Here is a 26840-nt window from a genome sequence, read left to right as displayed (position 1 = left end):
TGAGTCAGTATTAAGTAAACAATGGTAACTGACATATCAAGAATGTTAAAAAAGGCAACAGTCCTATGCAGAACTTTACAACAATTGTAAAATACTGTAAGGTTAGTATCCAATAACGGCAGGGCGCCTAGCTATACAGATGGACCGGCATACTACACTACCAGTGTCACATTCACAAAAATGAATGCTTCGTTGATAGCTTATATATCAGCACATACAGTACAACACATTGGGACTGGTATATTATTATCATATCATTATTTTATAATCTCTGTTCATGTGCTGATATATAAGCTATAAGCTATCAATGAAGCATTCATTTTTGTGAATGTGACATTGGTAGTGTAGTATGCCGGTCCATCTGTATAGCTAGGCGCCCTGCCGTAATTGGATACTAACCTTACAGTGCTTTATAAATTCACGCTGCGTGTGAAGTTTCTCTAGTCCGGGTCACTTGAAAAGGCCTGTAAAAACCACTGCTGATTTATGAGACATGAACAGAGATTATAAAATAATGAATTGTAAAATATCTTAGTGTGTATTAGTGAATAAATGAAATGTGTATCACTTTGTCATTAGTTTTCGAGGAATTTTGTTAGTGTTAGTGTTAAATCTATTTATACTACGAGAATTGATGACACTTAGAAAAACAAATTAATGAACTATGATAGTGCGATAGAGCATGTAACTACTACTTCGTACATGTGAACATCCCCCGGCAGACAATATTTCTGTGGGACAAAGTCATTGCCGTTTGATCAGCCTAATCAAATTTACATTTGCTTGTTCCTGTAATATGCTTTTGTCAAATTAAAGCACACTGTCATAACAATAATTTCGTAGTTGAATGACATTAATGTACAGTCACTAAGTTAGAAGCAGAATACGTTCTACCAAGAAAAGTCCTGTGATATATATTTCTGGACATTTTGCTAATAGAAAAATATGATAGATAAGGACATATTGCATTACAGTTTTCAGACCATGAAAATCATTTATTTACCGTTTGTAAGGCTATGTCACTACCAATTAAGCGGTCCAATGTAAGAATGGCGCTGTATTGTCAAACAACACTAACCAGTACAACTCGTGATTACCGGTGAATCAAGTTTTAAAATGCATTTTCTATACCTTCTTACAAACAGATAAAAACTGTCCATGTAATATTTCTGTGGTACTGAATGGACACTGAACTGATACATTAATCCATATCAAGGAGAGCTTTAATTTTCAAATATGACTGTCGTTATTTTCTGACGTCTGAGCTGTGAGCCATCAATGTTACTCTCATCAATGTTACTCTCCTGGCCACTTTTTTGTCCCCCATTTCACTGATAAAATTATTTTTTCTTTAGGTTATTGTTCCTACTAAAACCTTATGCATTATCATTAAAGCATTTGTCTCTTTTCTTGATTCATAACAAAAAAATGCATTGCAGATCTCTGTTTATCGGGCGATGACAAACAATATGCTACATTTATAATTTGACCTTTTTTGCATAACACTTACATTTCGCATAAATATCTTCCGATTTAAGAGCATGTATCATGAAAAAAATAAGTGGCTAAAAATGTTTTAGCAAATTCAGTATAGGAAATGAGACAAAATTAGGCCAGGTTACTCACATGACATTGCCATGAGGATAAGCAATTACTATTTGTCCAAAGAAAATATTATTTTGACAAGAAATGATAGCACTTTTCCGGGTATTTATTGAATAACCCTTGTACATATTTTTATGAGATGTTGACTCTTTCATTTGACAATTTTGGATTTAGCAGAGTATTGTGCATGAACCTACAAACAAACAGACTTCAGGCTTCTAATGTTGACAGGGCCTTTGTTGCACATCAAGTGACAGCTTGTTGTCTGATTGTATTAATGCAACATGCATTTGTTGCCATGGATTGCACCATTTTTAATTTGTGACAGTCATGGATAGAATGCAATTTCCCCAAGTTTCTGTTTACATCAGTCACCCTTAGTTTTGAAGTCACTATTTTTGGTTTTCATGAAAACTTTGAGTGAGGTTTTGCTTCACAGGTTGTGACAAGACATGGGTTTTCTGTGCGCGAGCCAAACATCTGTTTAGGAAACTTTGACAAGTTGCTTTGATTTCACAGCATCATTCTTAGTTCTTGTTTTTTCTTCTTGAGCCTAACTTAAATCAAATGCCTATTATAGAGTATTTTGAAATTCTTCTATACAACAAAACATGTCAAGTAGCTGATGTCAATGAGGCTTACACGCAAAATGTAGGTATATAGCGTGCATTCCTGCATCGTCTGCTTCATCTCTTGAACATATTAAAAAGGTTGCCTATCAGGTCGGGCACATATGGTGTCAGGTATTCAATCCTTTTTTTAAGATTCCAAGTCAAGATAAATGAGGCTGACCAAAGGTATCTTTAATAAATTGGAACCCTTCTGGTAGTTCTTGCCTCAAGCACCAGTCTCGTGCCAGTAGCTACTCAAGTGCATGTGCAACCTAGATAAAGGCTGTCGAGGAATTTGTCAAAAGTGCTGAAATGCTCTGCACTGCCTTATACAAGTTAACTAATCTTGTTTACCATCTCGTGCTTGTGTGTACTAACACGTGTATGTGACATGTACCTTATTTCAGATTCCAGTTCACTTTGTTGAGTAATATATTTCACAGAATAATTACTGAGGGTTGACCATGAAAGCAAATTTAAGACTTCTTTGTTACACAGTTAGCACTACATCAATAATTATGTGATCAATATATTATGCAGATATTGTGACAGCGGGTGCATAATTATGTATGTCGTTTCATTTGATCCTACTAGCCCGTTGCTATAATCTATTATTGCATTTCTAAGTCCCAAACCGAAAGGGGCAGTTGTCATATTTGGTGTCATAGGAACCACAATTTTATATAAAAATTAAAGGACCTGCATATTCTCCAAATAGCCTACCATCTATAAATCAGGTTTCATGAAGAAGTCTTTAAAATTTGTACTTTTAAAGTTTGTGAAGAATCCAACATTTGTGAATGATGGACAGACATGCAGAGAAATGATCAGATGTACAAACGGAGAAAATAAAATGACTATTTTTCCTTCTATCCATGTACACTTTTTCAAGAAACTGTCTTAGATTAAAAAAAATTGCAAGATGACATTTTTTGTCATATTCTTTGACTATTTGTGGCCATAGCAACAACATTTGTTGTAAAAGGAACAAATTATAATGACGTTGGCATGTTTCATTTATCCATCTATCCATTTACCACATTGCATGAAAAAATATGTTGTACTTTTAAAGTTACTCAGTATCCAACTTAGCATGACTGGCGGATTTACAGGCATACGGAGGCAACCGATAAGCACCCTCCGGCTTAACACTTGTAGAAAATTAACATCAATGTTTTAATATGCTGTCGGAGAGGGAATACAAATAATATAATACAAACTACAAATAGTAAAACAAAAAGAAAACCATATAAAATATGAACAAATGACAAAATTTTCGCTATGATAATATTTATAAACTGAGTTTTAAAGGCTATATTTTAGCCGTTACCACGGAAACAGAAGGAAATTAAACACATTTAAATAAATACATTAAGCGGTGACTTTGTTTATACAAAACACGAGATAACCGATCTAGCGTGCTTATGCATTTCTAAATCTTCCTTTTGAAATAGAATTTAAACTGAAAATTAATCATAGAAGTATAAATACACAGAATCGCAAGTGGAGATAATCTCGCGTAGGCAAGTATCAACGCGTTAACCGGCGTTATCTTATCGAAGCGTTTGCTGACTTGATCACTCGTGTTTAAATCAACAGACGCTTCTTAAAATATTACACTGGCATTAAAACACTGTAATGACGTCATTCCTTTGTACTCGCAGTACTGTTTTTTAATAGTGGACTGCTTTCAATGGGATTCAGTACTGTATTTTCCACGTGGAGTCCAATATTTGTTTAATATTGGACTGTTTATTTGATATTGGACTGCACGAGGAAAACGATTATTATACACATTCAATTTACTCGTGTAGTCCAATATTTAGCAATAGCTAACACAGTACTGATAATAAAAAAGAAAACTAATATCAAAACACAGTTTGATATATGGATGCCTAATCAATATGGAAGTAATCGCAAAATATATAAAATAACATACATGTTTTTTTGCATGCGTCGATGTAGTCTTACTCCCTAAATGACACCTTCCTAGAGCAACAACTTCCCTTGAAAAATATTGTTTATGTTTCTAGTTTTAAGAAGTTTGCAAGAATGTGATCATTCTCTTCATAAAAATCAGTTTTTATAGGACCAGTGATGATAGTTCTGAGAGGCTGTACTGTAGTAAATTCCTGTATTTCGCGACGAGGATGAGCCTACTAGTCGTACAGTCCAAAGTCCTCTCTATTGAATGAAGATTGCATTAACAGCCTAATGTGAAAAGAAAACAAGAGTGCCAGACTAGTGTCACAAAATACGCCCGTCATCAAATTTAGCCTTATTCAAGTGTCATAATCCAAGAATGACTGGGGCGATTTGGGTGGTTATCAAATTTCGCCGAGATATTTTGCCCACAAACATTGTCAGCAAGTTTAGTGAAGATCGGATGAAAACTGTCTGACTTAGAGAGCGATCAAGGCTAATTTCGCAGTTTTTCGAGTTATTCAAGGGCCACAATCTACGAGTGCCTAAGGCGATTTGGGTGGTTATCGAACTTAGCCGAGATATTGTGCCCACAAACGTTGTCAGCGAGTTTGGTGAAGATCGGATAAAAACTGTTCGACTTAGAGAGCGGACAAGCTATGGACGCCGACCGACCGCCGTCACGGCTGTTCACATAATACGCCCCGGGCGTATAAAAAAACATCTGCAAATAAGATGCCCCAGTTTTAAACACATGTACTTACATGAACCTTACATGAACATTTGATTTATCAGGTCTAGGAAAGTGGTAGTGGTTGGTGACCCAGATTCGGATAATTTTACAACCTTTTCAGCTGTCATATTTTCATTTTTAATACCAGATCCGTGAAATGTTACCTGAATCAAGTTCAGTTCTTCGGTGTTACAAAACGCGAATTGGTTTGTTTCTAAAAATAAGCTGATCACGTAACTGAGGCCCGAAAGAGAGTACGTAAATTTAACGTTATTAGCGTGTTGCAGGACCCAGAAATCGGGCACTAGGAAAACGCTTATTGTCGTCATTTCTGTCTCGCAGAATCAATTTTAGGTCGGTGTTAATAAACATAAGACATGTTTACCTTGTTAACATTCACTATTATTGTTTGATATAACGCTGCCGAGAGTTAAAAAAAATCAGCTGGCCTATAGACGACACAAAATTTTGAGTTAAAAATTTTTGGTTTAAACGCATTTAACTCGTGTTAACGGGAGGACTTGACACTTGTTTTAAAACACGCAATTTAGCAGATTGTAGATTAGCACCCCTCAAATAATGTCCGGGCCTCAAAACAAGTATGCGCATGCGCACTGAAAGCACATGCAACTTCCCCCAGCGAGAGCTGTCACAACATTTCCTGAACAAATGTAAATATTCCAATTTTGTAGGTTTTACTTACCGATTTGCAATTGTTGCAGTGGATGTTGCACATAGAGCAAGCGTCTTTGTACTTGTCAACAAATGATCAAAAAGAACGCCGAAATAAGCGTTTACGCGACTGTCCGGGCTTATGGATTGTCCGAAATTCTGGGTCGCCAACCAGTATATTTTCAGATTATCTGTAAATTTACAGATTATTTATAAATTTACAGATTTTTCGATCTATAAATTTACAGGTTGTGTGTATGAAAACTGATGAAATTACATTTATTCTCAAAACCGCAGCTTGAAATAAGTTGGTTTGTTTACAGTATGCATAAATTAAGGTCATTAGTGAGTTTCAACCATTTTTGACTTCGAATTTTTGGCATTTTCAGAAAAATCAATCAACAGAAATCACTGAAAGTTACAACTGACCTTTATTTATGCATACCATAAGTAAATCAATTAATTTCAAGCTGCGATTTTGAGTCTAAATATAATTTTAGCAGTTCTCAAACATTGATCTGTAAATTTATAGATCGAAAAATCTGTAAATTTATAAATTATCTGTAAATAAACTACTTTCCTAGACCTGTTAATTTTTAAAATATGACTTATTTATCTATTAACAAGAGTGCCAGAATGTCACAATATATGCCCGTCATAGCAAATTTCTTTACACTTGCACCTGTATTTTAATTCTGTGGTTGTGTAGTAATTATTGTAATTCTTTTGTTTTTCTAAATCCACAAAAATACTCCTTACCAGGTAGAGATACCTAAAAATACACCTAAAATTTGAAAGTAACATCTATGTTGTACCGCAGAAATGTGGTCTTTGTTTTTCCCTACGGTCAGTTATAAAAAAGTTACAATATAAGTTAATAGTTAAGTGCATTGAGAGTATTTTAAATGCTGTATGATTTTTAAGACATAAAAGCATGCAGATTGGAAATTATACCCTTTTACCAAAACGAAAGTAGCATGTATTTTAATGGGGCTAAAATGTCATTATGTATTGAATGGCTGCGTAATATCTCTAAAGAAATTAGGGAATTCTAGGGGCGGGCGGGCGGCATCCACAGACTTTTCCGGAGCATATCTTCTTCATGCATGGAGGGATTTTGATGAAATTTGGCACAATTGTTAACCATCATGAGACGGAGTGTCAAGCGCAAGAACCAGGTCCCTAGGTCGAAGGTCGTGGTCACACTTAGAGGTCTAAGGATACAAGAATGAAAACTTTGTCCGGAGCATTTGTTCTTCATGCATGGACGGATTTTGATATAAGCTGGCACAAATGCTCACCACCATGAGACGGAGTGTCATGCATGCACAAGAACCAAGTCCCCAGGACTAAGGTCAAGGTCATACTTAGAGGTCAGATACAAGAATGACTTTGTCCGGAGCATTTCTTCTTCATGCATGGAGGGAATTTGATGTAACTTGGCACAATTGTTCACCATCATGAGACGGAGTGTCATGCGCAGGTCCCTTCTTTAGAATTACTTCTCTTTGTTGTTTCTATAAAAAGCTTATATTGTAACTTTTTCATTACTACTCGTAGGGAAAAATCGAAACTACTTTTCTGTAGTACATCATGCATGTTACATCCAATTTTGAGGTGTATTTTTACCTGTCTCTACCTGCTAAGGATTTTTGTTTGGACTTAGATTTTATTTGGGGGGGGGGAGATTTTTTTTGTTTTTGTTTAAGATTAAATCCCTTAGTTGTTACTATAAATATTAGTAACAACCAAAGGAGTTAATCTTAAAAAAAAAACACAAAAAAACAACACCCCCCCACCCCGCAAAAAAAAAAATCTAAGTCCATACAAAAATCCTTACCAGGTAGAGACAGGTAAAAATATAGTAAAAAAATATATAAAAAACTGAGTTTGGAATTCCTAAAGCGGTTGTTGCTCTGCAGTAGTTAACTGGCTAAGAATTTAATCTTTTGTGAAGGAAAATATCTAACTTTAAAAGATGGTATTCGCTGGTGTCGTTAAAAGAGTTTATATATTATACGTATCCTGTATTTTATTACAATTGCACTGCTTAGGATTTTACTGGCGAGAATAACTTTTATTACCCTTGTCTTTGACTTCGGCTTATTATAACACAATGTATCATATGCCCTGCCATTCCTTACTGATCTATAAAGATATTTATGGATTCTTTCCTTCGAAGCAGGTAATTGATTCTCTGTATGAGGTACTTAAATGGATCTCTCCGAGCATGTTTGAATTATAGGTTACACTAAGTGTTGGCAGCAGAAATTTGTGCTCTTGATATTTTGATTGTTCTGTGAAAACCAGTGACTTTAGAACCAAGATTTTTTGCATAGTGTTTCATGAATGTATGTAGATAACATTTCTGTGTTTTTAATTGGATTTATCCATTCGATAGTGGATTTATTCAATAAAACAATTGGATGTACAATAGAATAGACTGCTTTTACCTGTAAAATAGTGTATATTTTTTAGTGAACACAATCTCACAACATAATGTGCTTTATAAAGTATAATAGAGACCAATTACTGAAATTGGAAAACATACCCAGAAGGTTTTCACGACCAGACAAAGAAACATTGAAAATTCTAAAGGATTATGATATTTTGATGTATAGATCTGCCAGAGGTGGTAATAATCAACTTACACGTAATTGGGATATCAATCAAGGGATTAAACTGGACAATATTAGAACATTACCTGAGGCAATTTCAACTGTAATATCAACAGATAGACCAAAGCATAAGAAAAATATCAACAAAGAAGTGCTTGATTCGAAAAGAACAATGAATTTATCCCACATAAAATATGAAACTCAAACAATAGTTAAAGGCCAGAAAAATATAAAAAATTGTTGCATTAACCCAAGATCCTTGAAAAACAAAACGACAGCCTTCTGTGACTTTATTATCTCGAATGATCTAGATCTTATTGCTGTGACTGAGACATGGTTAGGCACCTCCATCGATAAAGCATGTCTAGGTGAACTGTTACCTGATGGGTACAAAATCAAGCATGTGCCACGCCCTGGTAGTGGGCGTGGAGGTGGGGTGGCCCTCATTTATAGATCGGTGATAGATGTAAAAGTGGTCTCTTCAACTTGTGACAATACTTTTTAACATTTGAACATATTGAGTGTAATGTTAGTATCAACAACTACACATTGCTCATGACCGTTATTTACAGACCTCCTCCATCAAAGAAAAATGGTCTGAATACAAATGATTTTCTATATACCGAGTGGCCAGATTTCTTATCAAAATACGCCGCAGTTGACAAGAATATCATCATAACTGGCGATCTGAATTTTCATTTAGACATTCCTTCTGATCGTGACACCATCAGATTTAACAGTGTGTTGCAATCTTGTGGCATGTATCAACATGTGAAAGGACCCACCCACGTCCACGGTCATACCCTAGACGTGGTCATCACCAGAGACATAGATAAAACAGTACCGGCAGTAGTAGTGACTGATCCTGGGTTATCAGACAGCTCTGGAAAAATAGCCAAGGACCATTTCGCGGTAATGTTTAATGCACTTGCCGCGAAACCCACTCCGGTAAAGAGAACTGTGACATACAGGAAACTCCGTTCGATTGACATTGATACTTTCAAAGCTGATATTCTATCATCCGATCTTTTGAATTTGTCACAGAGTACATCATATGCAGAAACTCTCGTCTCATTATACAACAGTGAACTTTCAGCTTTAATTGACAATCATGCGCCTTTGTGTTCAAAAACCATCACATTAAGACCATCTTGTCCCTGGTTCTCGGAGGAGCTCCACGACGCCAAACATCTGAAATGTAAACTAGAACGTAAATGGCAGACTTCAGGACTCGCCGTTTACCACTTAATGTATAGGAACCAATGCGCAATCGTTAACAAGATGTTAAAAAAGGCAAGAACTGATTATTACTCAGAGAAAATAGAATCAAGTGAACGAGACCAAAAAAGCTTGTTCAAAATAACGAAACATTTATTGAACGGTCCAAGTGAAGCGGCACTTCCAACAAGCAAGAACCCAGAACTACTAGCACAGGAGTTCAGCGATTTCTTCATAGATAAAATAGAAAAATCAGAACTAATATTGCATCCCAGGATAAGAATGAATCATTTACTTCAGAAGACGGACGCATATCACAATGTGATACCGCGCGTTTGACTAGTTTCAGTCCGGCAACAGAGGAGGAGGTGAAAAACCTTGTTCAAAAGTCAGCTAATAAGTCATGTGAATTAGACCCTCTTCCTACATGGCTCTTGAAATCTTGTATAAACGAACTTCTCCCAATATTGACGAAAATTGTTAACATCTCTCTAGAAAGTGCAATCGTCCCAGAATCATTTAAAACATCACGAATAAGACCATTGTTAAAAAAAGCCAAGTCCTGACCAAAACACACTCAAGAATTACAGGTCTGTTTCCAATCTGCTATTCCTCTCAAAAATCCTTGAAAAAGTGGTAAACAGAAGAATTGAGGAACATTTAACGAACAATCAATTACATGAAATAAACCAGTCAGCATACAGAAAATTTCATTCAACTGAAACCGCATTGTTAAAAGTTCAGAACGACATTCTCGAATCCCTTGACAAAGGTGACGTCACAGTACTTGTGATGTTGGACCTGTCGGCTGCATTCGACACCATTGACCATAACACCCTTCTTCACAGACTCAAATTTAATTTTGGATTTGCCGATAAACCCCTTCAGTGGGTGGCATCATATCTAACAGACCGCTACCAAACAGTATGCATCGATGGCAAACTCTCTGAACCAGTCCTTATGAAATTCTGTGTTCCTCAAGGATCTGTTCTAGGCCCAAAATTCTACACGATGTACACAAAGCCAGTCGGGTCCATCTGTAGAAACCACGGTCTAAACCACCACTTTTATGCAGATGACTCCCAACTCTATTTATCGTTTAAACCAGTTGAACAAGCATCAAAGGCAGCCACAATCACACGAGTTGAACAATGCCTAAAAGAAGTCATCTCATGGATGAATTCAAACATGTTAAAATTGAATGCAGACAAAACTGAAGTAATTCTTTTTTCGAGTCAAAAACACTCCAAACATGTTGAAAATCTAGAACTGAAACCTTCGAAACCTTGGTGCTACGCTTGATTCGAACATGCACATGGACCATCATGTTAATTCTGTGACTCGAACATGCTACGGCCAAATACGACACGTTGGTCATATTCGACCATATTTGACAACTGAAGCCACAAAAACCCTGATAAACTCGCTTGTGACCTCACGATTAGATTACTGCAATGCTCTTTTGTACGGCGTGCCAAAATCAACAACGAGCAAACTGCAAAATGTCCAAAACACAGCTGCACGTCTACGAAAACAACCCGTTTTGAACATATAACACCAATCCTTAAAGATCTTCATTGGCTTCAAATACAAGATAGGATCAAATACAAAATTCTCATGCAAACATTCAAGGCCTTGCATGGACAGTCGCCGGTGTATATGAGAGACTTACTGGAGGTGTACGTGCCAACTAGAAATCTGAGGTCAGCAAATGCAGCAACAACCCTTGTGCCACAAAAAAGTCGACTGGTTACCTACGGTGATAGAAGTTTCAGGGTTGCCGCCGCAAAACTATGGAACTCTCTCCCTGACAATCTCAGAAAAGATTCATCACTTAATTCATTCAAAAGAGCTCTCAAAACACACCTTTTTCAAAATTTTCTACAACACATAGGTACCAACTGTGACTATTTCTACTCATAATAAATATGCCATTGTTATTTTTGTAATACAGAACTATAGCAAGTCATTCGTCGCTGACGAAGGTCTCTTAACTGTACAACTCATCATGTAATTAACTAAATTGACAATCCATCTTTTATTTCATCATGTCACATTTTAAGGGTTATGACGTTCTATGTGTTCATTTTCGCAAGACTTGAGTTTCACTTGAAATGTGTGGTATTTCTACCTAAAACAGTACATGTTGGCACCATTTACCGGGAGGTTGAACCACTATATGCAGCCCGTCTGGGCGTACCAGATGTTTAAAGCACTGGTATTGGCAATAGGGGTAAAACGACCTCAGGGGTGGGGGTGCGGTCATGGCTGTTTGTTACAATAAGGCTGTAAATATTATCATTGTTCATTTATGATATTGTTGTTATTTTTTATTATTATGTACAACGCCATTGAAAATATCATTTATAAAAAAGGCGTTTAATCAAATTGTTCAGTTTCAGTTTTTAGATTGCATACGTCATGTTTTGTTATTTTCCTACATATCTGCGAAGTGTCACATGTTTAATTGTAAAGCGCCTTTGAACGTATATTACATATGAAAAGGGCGCTCAACAAATCTGGTATAAAAATAATAAAATAAAACCATAGATAAGTAGAGGATATTTGTTTGTTTTGGGAGAATATGGAATATAACTCACTGAGAAGTGAGAAAATTCAAATATTTTCATGAGCGCGTAGCGCGAGTGAAAATGTGAACATTTTCTCAATTTGAGGTGAGATATTCTATATTTTCGAAAAACAAACCAATTTTGTTTTATTGTATGCTTAATTACGTTGAGTTGTGCATTTGCAAAAACGCGTAAACGAACATGACGTCAGACGTGTTGTGACGTCAGAAAGACGCACACGACATAAAGTTCTATTTTGTTTCTTGCTGCATAACATTATGAAATTCTCATTAAGTAAAATAATTTGAATCGAGAAATATCCTATAAAGAACAAAGTACGACTACAATTTTCATCCTGTTTTAAGCAAATAATTTAAAATTTATACACAATGTACAAGTAGATCGGCAAAGCTATAGCATTTACAGTGAGTGATATGGATTGCATCTCACTGATAAAACACAGTATTTCATCAGTAAGCATAAAATAATACTGAATATCTCATAAGGCAAAATTAGCTTTTCAGAATCGAATTATCAACAATACGAAGGATGTATGATTTCTGAATATTTCAAGACGCAAAGTGAGTTTTTAGGATAGAATTTTGAGCATTTTTAGTCTCATCAATACGAAGAATATACACAATCTTGAGTGAAGTCTATTAATATATATATATATCAACGTAAAAGTCTGTGCCGGAGCAAGTAAATTATAAAGAAAAAAAAATATCATTACATGGGTTACTTAATATTCGCCAACCGGTTTCATTTATTTACTTATCAGGTATTTGTATTATTTGTCCTGATGATTAAATAAAAAACATGTTATATATAGCTTATATGTTTTGTATTGATAAAACCATGCTGAATATTTCTATCCTAAAAACCTCACTTTGCCTTGAAATATACAGAATCATCTATGGTAAAGTGGAACCTCTAATCCAAACATATTAAGATTTTTTCCGGTGATGTTCGAGCTAGAATATTTTGTTTTCAATATATTGAACAAATCCGAAGTTTTCATAAATATCACAGCACGTCCCTTCCCCACAACACTTACAATATCAAATAGCTTACTACCGTCAGGTACACTCAGATTATGAAATATTTCTTGTATACGTTGTAGTATTCTTTTCATAAATCTTTTAGTTACCAGAATATAATTATATGTTACTTGTTTCGAAATCATAGACAAATTATATGTGTGTCGTTATTTGTGTATGGTTTCTTGTAATGAACATAAATATTTCAGAGCCTTTCGAAATGGAATTACATATAAGGGTTGTTGGGCCAACGGGAGAGACAAGTACCGAAGGAAATCAGCGTATATGCAACAGCATGAAAGGTGATAATACCAGACTCAATATTAACACAGAGGCGCATGTACACTCTACTAATCAATCTGTTCATCATCTTTTTGGCTACATTAATACCATTAAAGGCTGTAAGATCGTTGATGTGTTGAACACAGACGTTTCTGTCAACATAAAAATCCATTGCTTTACTCGCAAGGCCATTGCAGACTTTCTTAAGTCAATCAATGGAAACGAGTTTCAGAGAGAAACAAGTGTGTTAAGAGAATGCTTAGAGAGACTGGAGCACATAAACGGACATGATGTAGTAGCAAGCTGCTCATCAGAAAGTATAGACAATACAAGGAAGCGTCTAGGTAAGTAACATGTATATGTACTTTGATTGATTGGATAACAGAAGTAAATATTATTGTAATCAAATGGATTTAATTGTTCTCCTACTATTTGATCTACATCTTCCTTCAATATTCACGAAGTTGTGCAAAAGTAGGTAAATCGTTCAAGTATCTTGGCAATCTTTTATTGATATTATCAATAATACGCAATTTCTAAGATTTAAACATCTCTGGCACGCTAAGCGGTATTATATGTCTTAATTTTAATTTGGTTCGTTAGTATCGCTAAAAGTATTCCTTATAATTAAATAAAGTTCTGGCTATTTTTATAAGACATTTTTTTTACTGCAAAATAAGCTTGGCTCTAATGTGATGGAACAGTTAGCAGAATAATATCCTGAAACGAAGAAACGAATAAAAATATTGTGTCAGCTAAATGGATTGTTCTAATACCCAATGATAACGTGATAAATCAGTTACAATTTTCTTTGGACTCTAGATCTCTTGAAACAATATATACTTCCTTTATAAAACCTATCCTTGAATACGCTAACATCGTATGGAGCAACTGTATACGAATTTGATCAACTAGACAAAATACAAAATGAATGTGCACGCATCGCCTCAGGTACTACCAGACTTGTTTCCTTGGAAAGTTTATACCGAGAATTAGCGTGGAAAATCCTCTCAGACAGACGAAATGAAGTCTAATCTTACACGAGCTTATCTATCTTCTTTTTTTTCCCTGAGCAGGATGATTCACGTTACAAGTTAAGAAATTCTGAAGATATTCATATCGTTCCTGCTAGAACAACTTTATATTATAATTCCTTTCTACCCACCGCTGTTCGAGAGTGGAACCTACTGACACCTGCAATACGCAATTCTAAAACGTTATCATCGCTTAAAATCAACCTAAATAAAAATGAAATGAACACACTCCGTCATATTATTAGTTTGGCGACAGGAAACTCCAAGTGCTCCACTCAAGAATTCGCACTAAATGTAGTTCACTTAATTATCACCTCTTCCTTAAAAACATTTCTCCTACACCATTATGTCGGTGTGGAAGTCTCGAATGTAATTTTCACTAATTCTTTGAGTGCCCACTTCTTTCTGCCTGTCGTAACTATCTATTGAATAGTCTTCAGGGATTTGAGATTGACTTGCACACGATTTTATTTGGTAACCCTAACCTTTCTGATCAGGAAAACACTCCTTTCTTCTATTTTTAGCTCACCTGAGCAATGCTTGATGAGAGCCAAGTTTGAAAATGGGTCATCTAGGATCAAACACTAGGTCACTAGGTCAAATTAATGAAAAACCTTGTGTATGCGATAGAGGCTGTATTTTTTGCTGGTTTTCATGAAATTTTGTCAGAATGATTACCTTGATGAAATCTAGGCCAGCTTCGAAAATAGGTTATCTGGGTTCAAAAACTAGGTCTCTAGGTCAAATCAAAGAAAAATATTGTGTATGCGATAGAGGCTGTATTTTTTAATTGATCTTTATGAAATTTTGTCAGAATGATTGCCTTGTAGAAATCTAGGACAAATTCAAAAATGAGTCATCTGGGGTCAAACACTAGGTCACTAGGTCAAATCAAAGGAAATACTTGTTTATACTCAAGATTTTTGCTCCAATTTTAAAGAAACTTGGTCAGAATATTTGTTTCCATGAAATCACTAGGTCAAACATGTTTACACTGTTATGGTGTGTTTCTTAGGTGAGCGGCCTTAGGCTCTCTTGGCCCTCTTGTTGTTTAACTGTCAAATCACATATTAAATTGTAAATTTTTCATCGTCTTTACAATTAAATTCAAATAAATGTATCCCGGTACAACTAAAAGCTCAAGTATTTCCACAAATTATTTTGTCCACAGGAAGAATTCTATAAAACTACATGTCTTTCATTCTTATCCTTTCCTACTTATCTTGTTCAAACTATGATGTATGTAACTATTTAACTTGTACATGTATTACTGGGAGTAAATATGTTTAAACTAACGTGAATCCCGCCGAAACGCGAGGACGAGTCCATTTTATGATAACTGATAAAATTAAAATTCATAATGCTTGCACATTACTTGACAAGTCAATATTAGTATTTGTTTCATTTTAACTATTTAGTTTGTATACTACAACATAGCTCAGTCGGGTAAAATGTAGACCTATTACAACTAGATATAAGAAAACCGTTTTATGAGTTCGAATCCTTATGAGGATTTTTTCAGGTTTTTGTTTTTCCAAATCGTTTTAATTTGTTCTCATATTTTCGTTTCTTTCTTTGATGGTTTGTATTTACATATATATCTTTATATAACATAATATTATGTTCATTATTCGCTTAAGTGCATGCACTTAATTAATATCAAATTTGATATGGTGCTAGACTTTTCTCATCTGCCATATTTCTCTGTTGTGTTGTCACAGATAACATGAAGGAATCTAAATATTTTATGCAAAATGAAATAAAGATTAAATGTCGATGCTGAGTTTCGAACCCACAAGGCCAAAATTCTGTTTAACATGGACAGTATGCTTTACGGTACTTTATATGTACTGACTTGAAACGCACCTAATTGTGGCATTCAGTATGTTGGCCAAACTGGGCGTTCTTTAAAATTCGTTTCCGCGAGCATTCATACAAAATGCGTAGTCGAAACAAGTTTACTACATTTTTATACCAAGAGTTTCGTAAATCTGGCCGTACATTTGATCAGGTAACAATGCAGCCAGTAGAGCAAATCGTATATGATATAAATTCCACATCTACTTTAAAAATTAAAGTGAGACATGCAGTAGAATTCAAATGAACTAAAAATTTACAGTCACCGTTTCCGTTTGGCTAAAATGTTAATATCTATCAAGAAGGTAATGTCTCTAAAAACCCTAATATCAATATCTTTTCTATTTTAAATATTAGGAAACGTAAATCTAGGTCTTATGGAATTAGACGCAATGGTAATATTAAACGCAAATCTAAAGTCAATATATCTGTTGCAGACTTCGATTTAATTCGTTCAAACTCTGGTAGACATTCAATGCTTTCTCGTCGCACGTCTTTATCTGTTCAGTCTCTTAAAACGCTAGACGAGGAAGCGGACCTGTATGTTATTCAAACAGATCCGTTTTACACTGTATCATATCTTATTCAAAGTTACACAAAACACGTTCTCCGTCCACATATTGACACTCAATCTGACCGTGAGAGACATATTCTTAAAATTTATTTCACGAATGAAGGTATTGACTTCATCGATGTACCTAGTATATTTCGTGACAGACGTGCCATTGATTCGGTGCCTAAATATTCGGAAACTCCGAAGTTCCTATTATCTGTTATAAATATAAAACGCCTGTAAGAAATGTTATATTCAATTACAATAAAATTATTTCCGACCTAAATGTTCAAACAAAAACCCCTTCTTACTGCGAATGTAAAAACTCAAATTTTTGCTATTCAGATGCCGGTCATGTCATCACTGGTAATTTTGATATCATTAAAGTCAAGCGTATTTGTAATTTATTCTTTAAAGGACCGAACTATAGAATTCCTTCAACTTTTGATTTTGATGCTTGTTGTGGCCAGATAGCTGAATCCATCGAAACTGTTTGTGTTAAATGGTGTCGTCATGAGAATGCTGATCCCAATACATTAACGTCTTGGAAACGAAATGTTTTTAACATTGTTGATTCTCGAATAAAATTTTATCAAACAAATGAACACCAACTTCCACCAAAACCCAAGTTTACTTTAAGACATTTGAAAAAAGAAATCCAAGATTTTCATTCTAAGTATGTCTTAGTTACAGCAGACAAGGCGGCCAACAGTGTTATCATCATTTGTCGCCTACATTATATTAATGTTCTACAAAACGAATTAAATAGCACTAAAGCTTATAAATTGAGTCCTTCTGTTGAAAATAATTTGGTCACTGATCTCAACTGAAGTTTCTAATTTTAAAGTTCGTATAGACGATCAACAAATTAAATTTCCAACCATGTACTGGATTCCTAAATTGCATAAACAACCACCTTAAGCTCACTTCATCGCTGATTCAAGATCCACTACAAATATTTCAAAACTATTAACGTCATGTCTAAATGCTGTGAAAGCCCACGTGAAAATATACTGCGATAAAGTATACGAAAACTCTGGTAAACACTTATTTTGGTCGATTAAAAATTCTGGCGAAATCCTGGATAAGTTTAAAATTGATAATTACAAGGTACCTACAGTCAGTATATACGATTTTTCTACTTTGTATACCACTTTACCACATAATTTAATACATGACAAACTAACTGCCCTAATTCAAAAGACTTTTGCTAGAGAGAATGCTACATTTCTCGCTTGCAATTTTGATAAAGTTTTCTTACTAGCAGTATTATTAAACATTATACAATGTCGACCTGTGACGAAGTTTGTAAAGCCCTTTCCTTTTTATTGAACAACATTTACATCAGGTTTGGAAATGCAGTTTTTAGGCAAGTAATTGGTATTCCAATGGGAACAAGTTGTCCACCCTTTGTCGCAGATTTGTTTTTATATTGTTATGAAAGAGACTTTAGGTTGAGCCTTCTCCAGATACACAGGCAGATGTAATAACTGCATTTAATAATACATCACTCTATCTGGATGATATTCTTAATATGGGTAATCCGTTGTTGTTGTTTTTTGGTCAATTGGTGGATACTATTTATCCTAGGGAGCTTTAGTTAATAAAAACTAACAATTCGGATACTGATGCTTCATTTTTAGATTTACATCTCTCTATTTATGACAATATTATACATACCAAAATTTATGACAAGAGGGATGATTTTAATTTTAGTATTGTAAATTTTCCCCATTTGGATGGAAATGTACCTCAGGCTACATCTTATGGGATATATATTTCTCAATTAATTCGGTTTGCCAGAGCGTGTAGTAATGTCAAGGATTTCAATGAACGTAATCAATATATTACAAGTAAACTTCTTCAACAAGGCTACCGTTATTACAAATGGCGTAAATATTTTGCAAAAGTTTACTATCGTTATTCTGATTTGGTTTTAAAATTCTATAGTAATTTAAAGACACTTCTGCACGACGGTGTTTCAAAACCCGTGGTTTACAAACTTCGTAAGATCATGGGTCATGGTAATTTTCCAACTGTATTTGGTAAACCTATAAAACGTTTTATTAAAAGAGGTAACGACCCAACTGTTTTGAGACATACCGCATGTTTAGTGTTCAACCCGTTTACAGTTGGACACTACGCTTCCCTCTTTGATTGAGTCTGACGGAAGAGGGGGAGGATTCTATGATAAGCAGTTTTTAAATCCTACCAGGACTGAACTGTTTTGATATCTGTCTTCTGGCCTGTTTCGTCGGGCCCTTAAGGGTGTTCCTCTTGTTGCTCTGTCTGCTGCAAAGGCATTGAGTACATGTTTTTTTGGTTCTTAAGGTTTGCTTTTTATATATGTATACACGAGCATTTTAGTGTTTTACTTGCAATGCCTTTACACTGTCCCGCGTTTTTAGAACATGGTGTGGGGAAAGAGTGACGTTGAGTGCGCACCGTAAACCGGTTTAAGCTCACCAGTGGTGTTTTTGCCACTGACCGTTACAAAGCGGTGCCCCACTGTGTTACTGTTTGTTCAATTTGTCCACTTGTGTTGACTTTGTGTGCTAGTGTGTGTGTGTGTGTGAGCGTCCATGCATGTGTGCGCGCGTGCGTGCGCGCGCGTGTGTGTGTGTGCACGTCTGCGTGCAGTGGGTTTCGTTTTGGGGAGGCTGCGTTTTTGGTACGTGGCATTCCCTGTTTGATATTTGTCTTTGTTTTTTTACCTCTGAGCTAATTTGCAATTAGTACTATAACTTGAAATATTTAGATTCAAAAGACTTTTGCCAGGGAAAATGCTACTTTTCTCGCTTGCAGTTTCGATAAAGCATTTTTTACTACTTGCATTGTAAAGAATTATACTATGTGGACCTGTGACGAAGTTTGTAAAGCCCTTACCTTTTTAATGAACAGTATTTACGTCAGGTTTGAGAATGTAGTTTTCAGACAAGTAATTGGTATTCCCATAGGAACAAATTGTGCACCTCTTGTTGTAGATTTGTTTTTATATTGTTATGAAAGAGATTTTATGTTGGGCCTTTCTCAAGATATACAGGCAGACATTATTACTGCATTTAATAGTACAACACGCTATCTAGATGATATTCTTAATATGGGTAATACGTTTTTTGCTCCGTTGGTGGATAATATTTATGCAGGGGAGCTGCAGTTAAATACAACTAACAACTCGGATACTCTGCTTCATTTCTACATTTACATCACTCTATTTACGACAATTCTATACATACCAAAATTTATGACGGGGGATGATTTTAATTTTAGTATTGTAAATTTCCCTCATTTGGATGGGGATGTACCCAAGGCTATATCTTATGGGATATATATTTCTCAGTTAATTTGGTTTGCAAGAGCGTGTATTCATGTTGAAGATGTCAATGAACGTAACCAATATATTACAAATAAGCTTCTTCAACAGGGCTACGGTTATTATTAATATTACGTAAATACTTTTCTAATTTTTTTTAATTTTACTATCGTAATTCAGATTTGGTTTTGAATGCAATAGCAATTTAGAGACACTTCTGCGAGAAGGTATATCAAAACCCGTTTTATGGGGATGTGGTTTACAAACTTCGTAAGATTTTGGGTCATGGCAATTTTCCAATTGCATTTAGTAAAGCCATTAAACGTTTTATTAAAAGAGGTTATGACCCAACTGTTTTGAGACACACCGCATGTTTGGGGTTCAGCCCTTTTACAGCTGGACTCTTCGCTTTCCTCTTTGATTGTGTCTGACGAAACAGGTAGAGGACTTTATGATAAGTAGTTCTTAAATCCCACCAGGACTGAGCTATTTTGATTTCCGTCTTCTGACCCGTTTCGTCGGGCCCTTAAGCGTGTTTCCCTTGTTGCTCTGTCTTCTGCAAAGGCATTGGGTATATGCGTTTTAGGTTCTTAAAGACTGCATATATTTGTATATATATATATCTACTATATAATAATTTATAATGCGAACTTGTATCCTAGCGGATCTCACGTATGGTAAAGTCAACTGTTCTGAATATATTTATATCCCTTAATGCAAACTATCTCTATATATTCAATGTATCCTCGAGATCCAGTTAACTTTCAGAGACAGAAAATATAGCTTCTCTGGTCCCAATCAGTTAAAAAGACTAAAATGTCACTACTGATTTGTGAGACATGAAAACAGAGATTTGAGTATATATATGCAAATGTTGAACCAGTACGAATGTGTAGTACAATTCGGGCTCGTATATAAAGCAGCACCGAAACTAATCTTATTGGGTTAGTGGACTTGCTGTGGCATGTGTGTGTTCGTTTGTACTGCTAGGCACTTTGCCGTAATTTGTCTGGTATATTGTGCTGGTGATTTAGTTCGTATAAATTCTCTCTACTATATATATACAAGTGCAATTTTGTGTTTTACATCACATGCCTTCTGTTGCCTTTGCATATGTAAGGGTTTCACCTGGCGGGGATAACTTTTATTTACACTGTCCTGTGACTTTAGAACATGGTGGGGGTAAAAGTGAGGTTAAAGCTCCCCAGTGGTGGTTTTGCAACTGACCGTTCCAGGGCGGTGCCCCACTGTGTTCCTTTATTTGTTTGTTCTGTCCTGGTATTTGCTTTGTGTGTGTGTGGTGTGCGTGTGTGCGTGTGTTGATCGTGTGAGTGTTTGGGGAGACTGCGTTTTTAGAACGTGGCTTTCCCTGTTGGATATTCTTCCTTGTTTTTATCATGCTAGAAAAATGTTGAATTCCTTATGTTCCATTTTTCATCCATTCATAGTCATGTTTGTAAACATCCAGTTATCGTTGCGGCATCGTATGCTTTCAAAGGAAAATAACAACCGCCACATGGCTGTTGCGTTTAAAGCTTTCTCTTGAGATAAGTTCAAATTTATATTTCATTTCATTGTACCAGTCCCCATAAAGACGTAGAAAGAGATTTGGTTAGCTTTCAATTATTTTACAGATAAACGAGGTGTTACAACTGACTTCACTTGTGGTAACCATCAGGGTACACAGTGCACATGGTATTGTTCTGACCACGACACGTTTTTCTGCTCCGCGTGTAAGGATTCAGACCATAGGTAATCATTTACCTTTACATTATTTATTAAACTGTAGTCTACAGTAGGAGAAAGCAAGTTTGTGTTACTGCGATTATTTGTCCTTGTGTGTGTGTTATACTATTACTGAAGAGGGTACATAGGTGCAAGGGGCAGAGCATCGGACCCTGCTTCGGAGATTGTGTGTTCGAATCCCTATAAGAGCAGATTTGACCAATGCCTAGATGCTAGTATTGGCTGCGAGTACTGAACAGAAATCTAGGAAGCAGTCATCGGACGTAGTTAACAATATTTATACAATCTATGTTTGCTAAATTAAATTTACTTAAGGCTACCTAATTACTTCTGTCATATTAATGTAAACAGGCAATGGTCTTAAGCAGAAGGTTATTTGTGTTGCATATTTGATAAACTGTCATAAACAGCTATTATTGCATATAGTGAAAACTACAAAATACCGAAACATCCTCTTATTCACAAAATCTTCCGATATGCGGTATGCCAGCTACTTTTTAATTTTTAATTTCTTCTGATTTCTTATCTGTAGTGTTTTCCACAAGCAAATTTTTGCCGGAAGCATTTTTAGCAATCTTTCAGTAGTTTTAACGAATACATTTTTAAGATACCTTTCTGTTTCTAACTTGCCGAGCCTTATTCTTCATAAAAGTTATGAAAATTCGTTAACCTATATATGAGATTCAGCTATGACTGTAATTAACGAACAAATTGACACTAAAGTACCTATTATTAACCTGTTATTTACAGCAGTTTAGCTGTAACTATAGCAATAATAGAATGTAAAAGCAGTCAAACACAATCTTCGCTTAAGTATTACGTAAGTAATTCATCAAAACTACAAATTATTCTGATAATATGCTTCCATTAACCGAATACAGTTTGTTTAAAATGTCACAATATCAAGACTGTTCAAACGATGGCACAATGCGTTGACTTTCTAGCTTAAGTTTAGTCACGAAATCGACATCTGTACGTCTGAGTTGCCTTTAAAGCTTAGAAAATGCACTGAATACCATTAGCGGATGAGACCTCAGCACATTAAGGCTATGTTGCATTTATGTTTCATTCACACATTCTCTACCAAGTTTACCGTCTTGGTCGATGTTCCCTAAATCGACACAAATTGGTTCAAATGCTCGAAATTCGAGGTCACCTTTTTATGTCATTCACGACAATTTGCAAGCTAAGCAAGTTCCGACTGTTTTTAAGCCAGCGCTTGTTATTGACAATCACGAACACTTTTCAGTAATTTAAAACATAAGTTACAAGGAAGACGAAATTGCGCATTTTAGATAGGTACACTAAGGTAGAATAATTTAATCGATGTCTTAACTTATATTTATTACCAATGAATGATAAATAGCGTACTCCGATTAGCGATACATTTTTTGACACGGAAGCAAATGCTGTGTATACAAATAAAAGATACATGCACATGTATATCATTTGTAATGCATTTATTAAAAAATATTTTTAAAAAATCAACTCTAAAACAATAGAGATATAGAGAAAGTCTACGAACTTACCGAACAACCTTCGTACGATAAAAAACGTAACAGTCTAAGACAAGCAGTACAGTAAAGGGGTGTAATATATAAAATATCTAAAATCAAACATAACACAGTAGCAGTGGTTGTTATCAAATATTTTTGTCTTGTAACTTGATTAGTCGTGACATTTATAAGTAAGTTTCATGAAGTCCAAATTTTATTTCAAACACCTGGATATTTAGCCGCTTGTGTGAGTTTAGCGCAGCAAAATACACTGTCACATCCAATTAGTCGAATTAAGTTTCTTGCAAACGCGTTTAACTGTTACAAAGAAGAATCCCATGACAAGCCTTTCAATAACATCCATTCTTTTTATACGCCCGTTTGAAAACCAGTACGTATTATGGGAACTCCCCTGGCGAGCGGGCGGTCGGCGTCCACAGACTTTGTCCGGAGCATATCTTCTTCATGCTTGGAGGGATTTTGATGAAACTTGGCAAAAATGTTTACCATCATGAGACGGAGTGTCATACTCAAGAACCAAGTCCTTAGGTCTAATGCCAAGGTCAAAGTTAGAGGTAAAAGTTCAAATTCAAGAATAATTTTGTCCGGAGAATTTCTTCTTCATGCATGGAGGGATTTTAATGTAACTTGGCAAAAATGTTCACCATCATAATACGGGGTGTTCTGTGCAAGAACTAAGTCCCTATGTCTAAGGTCAAGGTCACAATTAGAGGTCAAAGATCGATACTTTGTCCTTCAACATGCATGGAGGGATTTTAATGTTACTTGGCACAAATGTTCACCTCCATGAGACGGAGTGTCACGCGCAAGAACCAGGCCCCTAGGTATAAGGTTAAGGACACACTTAGAATACAAGAATGACTTTATCCAGAGCATTTCTACTTCATGCATGGAGGGATTTGATGTTACTTGACACAAATGTTCACCACCACGAGACGGAGTGGCATGCGCAAGAACCAGGTTCCTAGTTTAGAATTACTTCACTTTGTTCTTACTATAAATAGCATATATTGTAATTATTTTATTACTGGCCATAGGGAAAAATCGAGACCACTTTACTGTACATTACAACATGCATGGTTCATCCAATGTTTAGGTGTATTTGTACCTAACACTACCTGGTTAGAATTTTTGTGTGGACTTAATTTTTTTAAGATTAATAACTTCACTTTGTTTTTACTATAAATAACTTATATTGTATTTTTTCTAAAACTGACCGTTGGGATAAACCAAGACCACTTTTCTGTGGCACAACATAGATGTGACTTTCAAATTTTAGGTGTATTTTAAGGTATCTCTACCTGGTACGTAGTTATTTGAGGACTTAGAAAAACGATCTTCCCTTTGTTGCTACTATAAATAGCTTATTCTTGAAAAATTTTAACCTTGTTGTTGGAATTGGATATGTCATTGTTTGGGCTTACTGTCTACCAAACTTATACAGAATATGTTTTACTGTAACATCGACATGTCGGGCATATATTGTAACATTCCGGCACTCTTGTTTAGTTTGAATTCAGTAAATAACCAGTTATATTTTAGCTTCCGCTCATGGTGAGCTATTTCTATGTCCGTCGTCCGTCGTGTATACATGTGTCAGTCATCAACAATTAACTTTGAATGACATCTACTCCACAACCAATGAATAGATTTTGATGAAACTTGGCCTGGATATTTCTTAGGTAATCCTCTGGAAAAATATTAAACGACACATTCTTCTAAATCGCTAAGTCATTATGTTACCGCCTACGAAGTCTGAATAAAATATTCTGATTTGTCAAAAACCATGGCCGACAGGAGGCATAGTAGTCACTTTTCCCTGTATGTATATAGTGGAAACTTTAAATATCCTTGTGTGAAACTGCTGGGCCGATTTTAAAATAATTTCACACAAACGGTCTTTATAGGACCTTCAACTAAGATTGTTCAGATTATTGTCAATCGTCAAAGCTTGGCAGCCAGAGGTCGTGGTCACTGTTCCATATTTGTATATAGTGGGAACTTTAAAACATCTTCTTGTGTGAATCTGCTGGCCCGATTTTAAAATAATTTTACACAGGCCAATGGTCCTTGTGTGACCCTCTACCAAGATTGTTAAAATTATTTTGAATTGACATGGCCACTATTATATAAGGCTTGGTCAGTTTTCATCAACAGTCATTTCCTTAAGGTTTCACAGTATATCTCCAAACCAAAGAAATATTTGATAAACGAACAATATCTTTTCCAACAATCTACCTGTCAATTATATGATTTACCGCACTGTCCCATACTACTGGCTAGTAAAAGTATCCTCTTAAAGTTGCTCCCCTTTAAAATGAAAGTCATTTGTTAAGAAATAAAAGTAAACAATTGCTAAAAACTACAATTTTTTTGTTACATGAAATTTCAGCACTAGGACATTATTGCAAATACATAAAAACGAAGGTTTGCAACAGTTCTTTGAAAATGGTAAGCTTTTAAAGGCACTGAACTGTGCAAAAGTATGGCCCTTTTTATGAAGCCCCCTTCTGGAATTCAATGCATATATAAGTAAACCGAGAATTATTTTATAGAGTTATTTACGTGTTTAACATGCTGTTCAATTTACATGTAAAACAACTGACTTGGTGTTGTTTGATTCCTTTTTCACAATAAGGACCTAGCCATTAAACGACAGCTCCTCCAAAACCACTGAATAGATTTAGATGAAACTTAGCACAAATGATCTCAGGGTGTCCCTCTTTCAAGTTGTTCAAATTGTTTCGGTTTATTGAATATATGGGTCACTATGGTTAAAATAGGTTTCCAACTATCAAACTGTAAAAATCTCTTATCTGAAGCGATAATAGCGAGAGTCCTGATATTTGGCATGTGATAAGAGGTTGACTCTCTACCATAATTGTTGAAGTTATTGCACTAGTGTCAAAACATGGCCACGCCCATGGGTGTGACATGGTATATACTATATGCTTATATATACGAAACTCTGAAAATCATCTTCTCTGACGCCATAATAGCCTGACCTTTGATATTTGGCATGTAACATTAAAGTTTGAATCTACCATTAGTGTTCAAATTATTGCTTTAAGGTCAAAAATGGCCGGCGTGTAATTACTATAGGCTTACATACAAGATGTTTTAAAATCTTCTTTTCTGAATCCAAAATACCTAGGACCGTAATATTTGGGGTGTGAAATCAAGGTTTGACTGTCTTCTCTCATTGTTCAAATTATTGTCATAGGTTGAAAATGTGTGTGACATGTATATATCATAAGCTTATGAAAAGAAACTTTTAATATCTTCCTCTCTGAATTTGTAGAAGCTGGAACCTTGATATTTATATAAACCTAACTCTGTACTTGTACTATTACGTTATACAAACACAATTGAAGCCTTTTATACAGGTGAGCTCTTTAGGTCAATTACCCTCTTGTTTGAGTTTATCTGTCCATCGTAATGTTTGGTATATAATTGTTGTGTCTATTCGTGAGTGAGTGGTTTTGATGTGTGACTCTGTTTGTTTCCATAGATGCAATTTTAACATTTTTATTTGACGTTCAGTATTT

The 26840-nt window shown here is 35.3% G+C and overlaps 1 protein-coding gene across 1 annotated transcript in view; it reads left to right on the top strand.

The window, feature by feature from the left end:
- The window catches only part of LOC128553182 (uncharacterized), a gene marked incomplete at its 3' end in the record, with an annotated part of 53940 nt that extends 32159 nt beyond the window's left edge, over positions 1-21781 (top strand). The window contains exons 5-6 of the mRNA XM_053534300.1: positions 13200-13616; positions 21664-21781. Coding sequence (XP_053390275.1) covers positions 13200-13616; positions 21664-21781 — 535 coding nt within the window. The remainder of the gene's footprint in view (positions 1-13199; positions 13617-21663) is intronic.
- Positions 21782-26840: the final 5059 nt, after the last annotated feature.

Source organism: Mercenaria mercenaria, unplaced genomic scaffold (genome assembly GCF_021730395.1).
Source record: "Mercenaria mercenaria strain notata unplaced genomic scaffold, MADL_Memer_1 contig_3565, whole genome shotgun sequence".
Lineage (NCBI taxonomy): Eukaryota > Metazoa > Mollusca > Bivalvia > Venerida > Veneridae > Mercenaria > Mercenaria mercenaria.
The sequence above is the reverse complement of the archived record's forward strand: the minus strand, read 5'-3'. Positions and strand labels throughout refer to the sequence as shown.